This window comes from Octodon degus, unplaced genomic scaffold (assembly GCF_000260255.1).
Source record: "Octodon degus isolate 3935 unplaced genomic scaffold, OctDeg1.0 scaffold00070, whole genome shotgun sequence".
Taxonomy (NCBI): domain Eukaryota; kingdom Metazoa; phylum Chordata; class Mammalia; order Rodentia; family Octodontidae; genus Octodon; species Octodon degus.
The window spans coordinates 2,381,768-2,392,435 of NW_004524646.1; the positions used below are offsets into that span (position 1 = coordinate 2,381,768).

At 46.6% G+C, this 10,668-nt stretch overlaps 2 protein-coding genes across 2 annotated transcripts in view; one reads left to right on the plus strand and one right to left on the minus strand.

Moving 5' to 3' along the window:
* Psmc1 (proteasome 26S subunit, ATPase 1) overlaps positions 1-5,550 on the plus strand; it is an 11,885-nt gene extending 6,335 nt beyond the window's left edge. Inside the window, 5 exon segments of the mRNA XM_023719599.1 lie at positions 375-496; positions 498-583; positions 1,413-1,564; positions 2,129-2,283; positions 3,727-5,550. Coding sequence (XP_023575367.1) covers positions 375-496; positions 498-583; positions 1,413-1,564; positions 2,129-2,283; positions 3,727-3,861 — 650 coding nt within the window. The 3' untranslated portion in view covers positions 3,862-5,550.
* Positions 5,551-9,368: 3,818 nt separating this feature from the next.
* The window catches only part of Nrde2 (NRDE-2, necessary for RNA interference, domain containing), a 39,763-nt gene continuing 38,463 nt past the window's right edge, over positions 9,369-10,668 (minus strand). The window contains exons 12-13 of the mRNA XM_004635132.2: positions 10,180-10,251; positions 9,369-9,651 (exon numbers count right to left, since the gene is read on the minus strand). Coding sequence (XP_004635189.1) covers positions 9,526-9,651; positions 10,180-10,251 — 198 coding nt within the window. The 3' untranslated portion in view covers positions 9,369-9,525. The remainder of the gene's footprint in view (positions 9,652-10,179; positions 10,252-10,668) is intronic.

A 10,668-nucleotide genomic window follows, 5' to 3' on the forward strand; every position in this document is an offset into this window, starting at 1 on the left:
TATTTTTGTATTTTAGTACAGAGTCTACAGGGTCTCACTACATAGATTGGACTCATAGTAATCCGCCTATATTCAGCCTCCAAAGAGTTTGGATTACAGGTGCGCGCAACCATGCCCAGTCTCAAGCACACCCCAAGGGCGGGGCTGGCACGGCATACCGGGGATCTAACCCCAGCCTCTGTGTCTGCCTAAGCAGGTGCTTTAATCCGCTGAGCTATTTGGCCAGCCCTGTTCAGGTTAATATTTGATGGTAGCAGCTTTTTTGTCACCAGTCTACTCACTTGTAGTGTCCTGTTAAGGTGATAACATTTCTGTAAGTTAAAACAGCATTTGAGGTCCCCTTCTTATTTTTTTTTTCTTTTCATCTAAAATAGGTAAAACCTTGTTAGCCAAAGCAGTAGCAAACCAAACTTCAGCCACTTTCTTGAGAGTGGTTGGCTCTGAACTTATTCAGAAGTACCTGGGTGATGGGCCCAAACTTGTACGGGAATTATTTCGAGTTGCTGAAGAACATGCGAGTTGCTGAAGAACATGCACCATCCATTGTGTTTATTGATGAAATCGACGCCATTGGGACTAAAAGGTAGAGCATCTTGTACCTACTTTGCACTTCTGAGGACAGATCTTCTCTGAGAAGGATCAGGGTGTTGTACTCTGCCTATGTGACAAGCTCCTCCCATGGCCCTCTGTGGGTGCTTTAGGCCCAGCTCCAGCTGGGGCTAGGAAAAACACCCAGAACTGGGCGTCTGGAAGCTGGGCAGTCACGAATAACCACATCTTGAACGCTTGCCTGAGCTGAGACCATCCCAGCTCTGGGAACACAGTCTGTAGGGGATCAGCCATCATGGAGTCAGAATGATAGTTTCAACCAACCGCAGAAACTGCTGCATGCTACAGAAGGATGTGTAGGATGGCTGATTAGGACATCTTAGTCCACTTGTGGTACTCTTAATGAAAAGCCACGGGTAGGCTAATTTATAAGAATAGGGAAAAATTCCATTTCCTCATAGTTTTTCCTCAAAGTCTAGTATCAGGATACTGGTGTTGATATCTGTGGAAGCCTGCTTGCTGCTTCAGGGTGGTACCCTGTTGCTTAGCTTTCCAGAGGAAACAGTGTCATGTCTTCACATGGCAGAGGAGCAAAAAAGGCCTGTGCTGGTTCCCACCAACCCGTTTATAAGGCACTAATCATGCCACCTCTCAGAGCAGCTACAAGGAGGATTAAGTTTCAACACAGAAGTGTTGGGGCATGTATTCAGACCGAAGCAGTGGGGTGCTGATTGTGCTGCTAGAATGTGACAGAGTACCCTTCAGCTGAGGAAGACTATGGACATGTTGTGTGACAGTGAAGTCTTTACTGTCATTCCCCTTTAGCAGAGCAGGTGGGTCTTCATTTCTTTTGTCTTCCAAAGATATGATTCAAACTCTGGAGGTGAGAGAGAAATTCAGCGAACTATGTTGGAACTGTTGAACCAGTTGGACGGATTTGACTCACGGGGAGACGTGAAAGTTATCATGGCCACAAACCGAATAGAAACTTTGGATCCAGCGCTGATTAGACCAGGTTAAATTTGCTTTAGGTTCAAATGAAAAATTGTGTTTGTTTGTATTTTAAGCATGTTTTGGGTGTGACCATAAAGTGATTACATACATGCCTACACTTGATCTTAGCCAAAAGGCCGAGAAGCAGTTATATACATGCCTAATGCCATAGTGACCCTTGGAGTTCTAATTTACCAAGAATATGCCCCCTTGCTATAACAGGCAGGTAACAGTGTTCTGGAGCCCATCCAGCTTCACCCTTTCAGTCTTTGCTTTCCTGAAGGAAGAATTCACATGATAGCTTGGACTTATTCTTTATATTGAGGTAGTACTGGAAAAAGTAACATTTTCTACCTTTTGTAATTTAAAAATGTTTCTGTCCTTTATCATTAAATGTGCCATTCAAGAACTGCTCTTCTTTTAAATGGGGTGAATTCAACTGTAGAATTTACTAAGTACAAAAGAGATGTTCACTTTTAAAGACCCGGATGCCATTCCCACACGATGCTATCTAAGTCGGCGGTTCTCACATGGAGAGGGGGTGAGGCCTTGTGCCGAGGGTCTGATGGGACCTCTGTACCTGCAGGGCGCATCGACAGGAAGATCGAGTTTCCCCTACCCGATGAAAAGACCAAGAAGCGCATCTTTCAGATTCACACCAGCAGGATGACACTGGCCGATGATGTAACCCTTGATGACCTGATCATGGCAAAGGATGATCTCTCTGGTGCTGATATCAAGGTGAGAGCCTAAGTGGCCAGCTCATCCTTGGAAATACAGCTATCGCTTGGGACAGACTGTGTTTTTAGTGAGGTTAGGCTGGATGTGTAGATGTCTGGGCTTAATGTCCTGATTGTCCTGTTGGTTTACCATTGTGCCTAAGTGTTAGATTGACTTTTTATCAAAAGCCATTTAATTCATTACTTTATGAAGTCAGTGGCCCCCAAGGCTCTGTAAACACAAGGTTGAGTCAGTGGTACCAAGCTTACACCCTTCTCTGCAGAGCCTTGGCCAGATGTGTGGGCCTCTCAGTCCCGGCCAGAGGGAGAGCTGCTGGGATTTCATCTAGACCAGCAGAGGGGCCCACCACCCACTGCATTTGTTTCCACGGTGTTCTGGTGGAACCCAATACCCTGGGTTTAATCACAGACGTATATGAGTTAGAACATTTGTTCTCAGCTGCCTGGGTGTACTGAGGCCTACTGGCGTTGAATGTGGGCACGGCATGCTTTCCTTGGGTAGGTTTGGTCTTCACTGGATCAAGTGCCCTCATTAGGAATGTCCCATGCTATGCTGGGTGACTGAGTGGTAGTCCTAGAGAACTAGGGGAGTAGCTTAGTTGATGAGTTAAAAAAATTTTTTTTCATAATTATTTTGTAATTGTACATCAGCTTTTTAAATTTGAGACAGAAAAAAAAATTTTGAGACAAAACATTGCAGAGTTGCCCAAACTGAGCCCAGAGCTGTCTTCCCATCTCAAGCCTCCCAGAGTGCTGTATTACAGGCATGTTGCATCAAGCCTGGCTATTGTCACCCTGTTATATACATGCACACACTTCTTGGCCGAACCATTTGAAGTAAATAACCTAGTGGCCATAACCAAGCAGAAATTGTAGTGCCACAGTTTTGCTTTTATCACATTCTGTTCCTGAGAAAACAAATATTAGAATTAATAACATACCTGGCCAGGGAAATAGCTCAGTAGAATAAATGCTTGCCTGGCAAGCGCAAGGTCCTGAGTTCAATTCCCAGTACCACAAAAAAAAAAAAAAAAAAAAAATTTTTGCAGTTTAGAGGACTGTAAGTAAATGAAATGAAATGGACACATACTCTCAATTCTAATGTTCAGGGCATAATTTCCTAGGAACATTCCCTATAGTGAAAGTAAAGCCGTAAGAATTTATTGACCTGGCAGGCCACACAGCTTGTTAGAACCTGAGCCAAAACCTGGAGCCCACAGTCTTGACTCCTGGCCATTCCACTTTCTAAATTATCACTATTTCTAATGTAAGCCAGCTCAGATTCTTTCAAAAAATAACAGGGATGCTTAAAATGTTTAAAAAATACTCTTTTCCCAAATGAGCAATTGTGTTTAGTCTGTCTTACACCTTATTTCAGAAAAGCTCTCTCAGTTGCTTAAGATAAAAATATTTCACTTTCTGAACATACTGTTTGTTCCTTCAGGCAATCTGTACAGAAGCTGGTCTAATGGCGTTGAGAGAACGTAGAATGAAAGTAACAAATGAAGACTTCAAGAAATCTAAAGAAAATGTTCTTTATAAGAAACAGGAAGGTACCCCTGAGGGGCTGTATCTCTAGTGAACCACAGTTGCCTTCAGGCAAGTGGTTGGGACTTTGCTCAACCCCTGGGAAGGATGAGATTTGGGAAGGTGCCCTGAGGGAGACAGTTGATTTTTATCGGTAGCATGGCATGTCTTTTCTAATATGACATATAGGGTGCCTACTGGACGGCCTTTGTCTGTGGTCACTGTGCTGCTTGCTCTCTGCTTCCCAATAAAATGTGCTCTTTCACAAACAGTCCATCTGTGGTCTCCACACCTGGCTTGGCAGCAGTCACAAGGAGCCTACACCTCCGTGTCCATTCACCCTGCTTCATACTCCCAAAGTTGGTGATACCACCGTCCTGGTAATGTCTACATAGTATTGTTTTCGAAGAAGAGGAAATAGCTTTGCTCTGTAGTCCCTGCAGGCTCTTGGCCCTCTGAGGAACTTAAGTACTAGCACTCCAAGAAACTGAAGCAGTGATGGCGAATCTTTTAGAGCTTTCAGTGATACTGCCTACTGTGGCATGCATCCCATAGGCTCGCCACCACTGAAGTAAAGGTTCCTTAAAGAAAACTCAGGGCTGGAATAGCTCACTCACCCTTGTGTGCCGTTGTTCTTGGGCTCAGGAACCTCATCATTTTCAAGAGTGTTCCCTGTCTCTATTTCTCTCCCTTTCCTTTCTAAATGAATTGGTGCTCAACCCCATAGGTGGAGAAGATCAAGGTAAGCATCCACCTGGAGGGTGGTCTGGGTAAAAAAATAATAGTTCTTTAGTTGCGGATTTAGCTTAAAACGAGACAGATTTACAGCTGGGCTGTTGCCATTTATAGTCACAAGATTCAGGAGCCTTAGGTAGGAAGACTTGGACTACTGCAGACAGAGCCTCAGAAACAGTGCAGGCTTATCTCAGTTCTAATAGGTCAAAAGCCCAGCACAGATTTAGAGAAAAATGCTGTTGGCAACACTGTATTCCTTTGTTAGAGGCTCTAAGGCAAGAGTCCATTTCCTCACTGGGGGAGTTTCTGGCACAGCTGTTCGTTGTTGGAGGTCTGAGGTCTTTCTTTGCTGGCCTCCCAGTTTGTGAAGTTCTGTATCTGCAGAGTACAGCAACTCAAGTATCAGTAAAGCTGTGACTCTCCTGGTTATTTCTTCTATCTTCACATCTCTAGCTCATGCACCTCCCTTTTCTACTTGAAATGGACCCTGCGATTACACTGGGCTCATCCAGGTAGTCCAGGATAACCTTTTAAAGACAGTTTCCATTTGCAAAGTTCCTTTTGTTGTTTTACAGTCATAGGTCCCAGCACTTAGGTGTGGATGTCTTTGGTGAACCACTCTGGCTTTCACAGGACATCCAAACTTGAGCCGTGTAGCGCAGTAAGAGGACAGTGGGACAGTAAGGGTGTCTGTCCCAGCAGTGAGCAGGGTGTCACGTGGAAGGGCAGTGCAGCATGGGAACGGGTGTGGGCAGGTGAGGACACCATCCAGCTGGGGTGCTGGGGCTTAAGTAGAGAAGGCTGCAGCAGGAGTGAATGGGGGGAGGCATACCTAAAAGGGCAGCCTGATAAGCGCTGGGACCCACACAAGCAAGGGCATCAAGGTAAAAACAGCAGCAGAACGTGAGTCATATGTGGTCACACGGTAAGAATGGCAGAAGTGGTATTCAGTGAAAAAGGAGTTACAGATGAAATAAGGAAAAGAAAAACAAACGAGTACCTGCCTGGGCAACACGACGTGCCACACCCAGCCAATGAGATCAGGCATGGTGACACATACCCGTAATCCCAGTGCAGGAGAGGCTGAAAACAGGAGGACCACTACGAGTCCAAGCTGTGTAGCAAGACCCTGTGCCAACTACGTAAAAAAGAAACTAAAATTTCGTTCACTGAGAACATTGATAAGCCAATAGCAGGGGGCACACCTACACCCACATCTTTGTTTCTAAATATCACTTGCTTTCCACAAGGAGCTGGGGCTCAGCTGGGAAGATACAAGATGAACCGGAGGTACATTTTGGCAGAAAACAAGTAAGTGGTTAGAAAATGACTGGGATGTGTACAAAGGAGACAGGAGCTTACCTCAAGTTGTGTGGGCCAAACCTGACAGTTTAAGCATCAAAGTAACATTAGTGGAACATAATCCATTAAACAAGACAGGAATTAAACTCCTACATAGGAATTAAAAGTCCCATGAGGAACAGGATAGTTTCAAAGTATTTCCCTATAAAATATTTTTCTATTACTCCCAGCTTCACATCGGAGAAGTCCAGTTGAAGCTGTCTTCGTGATCTAAATGAGCCCTGTAAGTAACAGGTATCCTGGAAGTAGGCGGCACACAAGAGGCCTTACCACTCGGGGCATTCCTGGCCCAAGCTGCTCTCCTGAATTCACATGAGGAAACACCAGTAAACACAAACTGAAGACATCCACAAATTTTGGGTATTTCAGACATGTCCCCAGAACAAAATCAAGTTGAAGCTTCCAGACTGGTGACCAAAGACATGGAAACCAAATGCAACTTACATTCCTACTAAAAATTTTCTATTTGGTTTCTGTACTGTTGCACATAGGAAACTCAGCAACTTACTCCTAAGCAACTTAGAAGAAAAGTCAACTTGTACCATACAGTTGCCTCTTGGTTCAACCAACTATGGGTCAGAAATATTCTGGAAAAAGACCTGAAGCTGAGTTATTACACTCATGCACTATAATAAAATAACAGCATTTACAGTAAGCAGTACAGAGGTGACTTGGAGTACCCTATACACAAAAAACATTTTTTGTGCACAAATTACACTATGTAAGAAGCTTGACCATCCCTGGCTTCTGGAATTTTCAAGGGATTCTGAAACCAGTTCCCTATGGATAGATATAAGGAGATAATTATACTTAAAACTTTGCTGTAAATTTCAGATTGAGAAACCCACACAGAGCCAGGGAGATAGCTCAGTGGTTTAAGTGCCTGCCTGGCATGTGAAAGGTCCTGAGTTCAATCCCTGGTACTGCAAAAAAAGAAAAAACCCTTATTTCCTCTTCCTTCTTGGTAATCTTAGTCTCTCTTGTGTCAACTATAAGAAGCCAAAGCAAAGGCCAAAGCCTCAGATGTCAGGGCAGAGGGAGGTAGTGGGTTAGAGCCAAGCCTGAAATACACTCCACCTCCACCCATTACAGCTGCTGCTCTACTTGTTGACCAAAATAATGCTGAAGTTACCATTTATACAGATGGTCACCAAGGTCTAGAGTGCTGAGCACCAGGGTAGCAAGGATTTCCGGACCAGTCTTCCCCACTGCTTCTACCTGGTGAGCAGAGCAGGGACACCCTTCCTGCCCATGGAAAAGTCAGTGGCTCTCTGAGGCCCTTCCTCAGCAGTAGTTTTAGGACTCTTAATACTCTTGCTGTCACATTTGGCCCTTCCCAGAGACCAGCATGTCATTTTTTAATGAAAAATAAGGACTGTGAAAAGCAGCAGGAAGCAGAGGGCCTCCTCTTACCCAAAGTACAGCACATACCTCCCAGCTCCCCTTTCCCAAGAAGGCCACGCTCCACTCAAGTGCTGTCCCACATGCCTGGGGCAGGGCTGACCCTGGGGTCTGATGTGATCAGCCTTTCCCTCAGGAAACAGCCACCACTCCTGGAAAAAACATGGCAACTGTCCAACTACCATGAATGCATTTTTAAAAATCCCTTTCTCTGCCCACCAGGTTTACTGCTGTTCTTGGAAGGAGACTGATCACCTTTCAGACTCCAGTCTAACAATCTTTTCACCAGGCTTTATAAAAAAATGTTTGTGTACAAGGTATTGAACCCACAGCCTTCACACTGTGTCAACCACACACACACTTTTTTTTTTTTTCTAGTACAGGATCTCACTACACAGATTGGACTCGTAGTGATCCTCCTGTTTTCAGCCTCCCAAGCAGTGGGATTACAGGCGCACACTACCACGCCCAATCTCATTCACCCTCAGTGCGCCCCAGGGGCGGCGAGGCTGGCATAGCATGCTGGGGATCAAACCCTAGCCGCTGCACTCTGTGCTCTGCCTAAGCAGGCAATTTAAGCAGCTGAACTATCTGGCTGGCCCTTATATTTGTTTATTTCAAGTCCAGTTGCACAGGCTTTGCTCGAACTTGGGGTCCTCCTGACAGCCTCCAGAATTGGAATGACAAGCATATAGTATCCTGCCTGGTTTTAATAGGCTTTTAAAAATCCTAACAATGATAGCTTGCCATCCTTTTTTCTGTGAAACACTTACACACTAAGAAGTTTTTTAAACTTCTTCCCATGCAGCAAGTAATATGAGTGATCAATCTGAGCTGCTGCTTTACCAGGTCTCAGGGTCACTGCCCATGTGTATAGCTCACACCAGGCTCCCCGAGTCCCATCAGGACTGAGGGCACTGATTTGCCACAGGCCACACTCTGCCACGTTCTACTCAAATAAGACCCACAGGCAGTGGGAAACCGGGACATTATTACAGTAAACATGGCTTGGTCCTGGGCTTTTGGCTCCATGCCTCTAATTGGGTCAGCAAGGTGCCCGGCTTGTTGCCCACCCACAAGGGGCAAGGGTGGCAAATGTCGTCAGCAGCCCAAAAAGGCCCGTTCTTGTCATCTGACAGCCCGAGTTCCAGCAGTCCTGCCCATCTCAGAATCCAGCGCTCAGCGTGAAGGCAGACAGGCCAGGGCGGCCACATCCTTCCATGTCTTGAGACACTGCCCTAGAAAGCACTGTTGCTCTGTTGCTTCCCTTCTTTTTCCCAGCTATGTCTATCAGTTTCTTCCTTACATCCCACGGCACTGGCTTTTCTGGATGAAGTGGCAAAGAAATCCCAGTCTTTGGTGGTTCAAAGGATAAGTATTAAGAAAATCCAAAAAGAGCCATTGGGCAGCACTGCTCAGGGAACACAGGCAAGCCATTCTTCCCACCCTGCTTGTATACCTTAGAAATGACTGCATGGCAGATCTTTTCAGCAGCAGAAGGGCGTCTCATTTACCCACAGCCTCAAACAAAACCGGAACATGCCCACCTTTTAAATCTTTAGCAGCTGCTGCGGAAGAGAGCATGGCACACCTGAGCTCACTGCAGCCAGGTCGGCTTGGCTGGGAGAAGGTGGTGATGTCATGCTCTCTGGTCTGGGGTCGCCAGCAGGCTTCCTGCAGAGAGGTCACGTCCTGGATAGCACTTACACCCTCTGCAACCCAGTTGCCCTGTGGCTTGGGTGGAGGGCAGATTCTGATTCGGCAGGGCCAGGCCGGGCTGGGCATCTGCAATGCTCACCTGCTCCGCAGGACACTGCTGGCCCAGAGGTGCATGTCTCCTGAGTAACTCGCCACAGTCCTGGCCCATGGCAGAAAAGCAAGTGTTCAAGAACCCTCCCTGTCAGAGTGGAGAGAGGAGGTCCTAACCTTAAGGGGCCAGACCTCTCAGCCTGCACTCGGGCTCAGCAGACCTCCCAAGGAAGCCTGAAGAGGCTGTGTGCACCAGGATGGGGCCAGGCCCAGCTGCACAGACGAGCAGAGGAACAGGAAGCCACATACACCTCAATCTCAAAAGATTTCATCATCCCCAACCATAGGTCCGCATCTGTGTTCGTAGTCACATACAGAATACTAAGAACAACAGTTTTTGTGTGGTGTACACGTCCAAAAGCTGTGCTGAAGGAAATGACCAGGACAGAGTGCACACGTGTCTGGCAGCCTAGTCCTCCAGCAGGAGCTCCAGTTCCTCCAAGGGCAGGCGCACACGGAGCTCCTTCTCGGTCATCAGATCCAGGATTTCCTGCAGCTGGTCAGGAAAGTACTCCACGGCATCCAGGTATAAGACCTAGTGGCAAAGAACACCCTCACAGTGAGCATGAGAAACGAGCAAGTCCCCCAGTGCACCTGCCCTGTGCTACCTTCCACCACCCACAGTCCCTTTCCTCTGGGCTTGCTTGACTCAGACAGTATCAGGAAGGTTCAGGAAAGAAGCCAGACTCACAAAATAGAGGGAAAGCCAGGAGACCCTGAGTGGACCTTCTACTTCCATGGGACCAGAGCGTTGCCAGACACTGAGCCATTCAGTTTGGTTTCTGAATGTCTACTGGATGCCAACTCTCCCGGCACCTCGCTCTCTCCAGCGTATGTTGGGAAACCAGCTACTCCCCACCCACTCTCATGAGCACCAGCTCCAGGACAAGAAAAGGCTACTAATGTCCATAAGGCTTCAGCTCTGTAGGAAGACTCCCCGGATGTGCCTGGGGCCAGGGAACTGCCATTCCCAGAGCTTACTTTCCCCAGTGAATGTAAGGCTGAGCTGAGGCCTGGGGGAGCATGCTTAGGGTCTGAAGATACCTGCATCTTTAAAACTTACCTTTGCCCAAGGACAGTGCTGAAGTGCTTTGTAGAACACACCTTTGCTTCTTTCTTTGTTTCCTAAGGAAACCTGAGGTAAAAGGGAAAAAAATACAGAATCAATTGAAGCCCAGCAACTAAGGCTGTAAAAGCACCCTTCCTGATTTGCGCATGACCTTCAGTGCTGTGAGCCAGCCCGTGCTGGTGGCCTGGCACCGTGGTAGCTGGTGAGAATAGTGCCTAGACAGTGACGGCGTTTCCCTCTACAAATGGGCCCAGGTGGTGATGGTTATCACGTCTAACTCTGGGAAGGCCCAAGTCCCTTTACTATGATATGAGGCTGATGACCTTGTTCAAAAGAGAAAGTATTTGCTTTAATATTTGCTATTTGACGAAAACTTTGTTTTAGAGAAGATCACAACCCTGGTGAGTTCATTTCTCTAAAATTAACGAGATTTTACCACATTAAAAGTGAACTTCTCACCGGGGAGATGGCTCAGTGGAATAA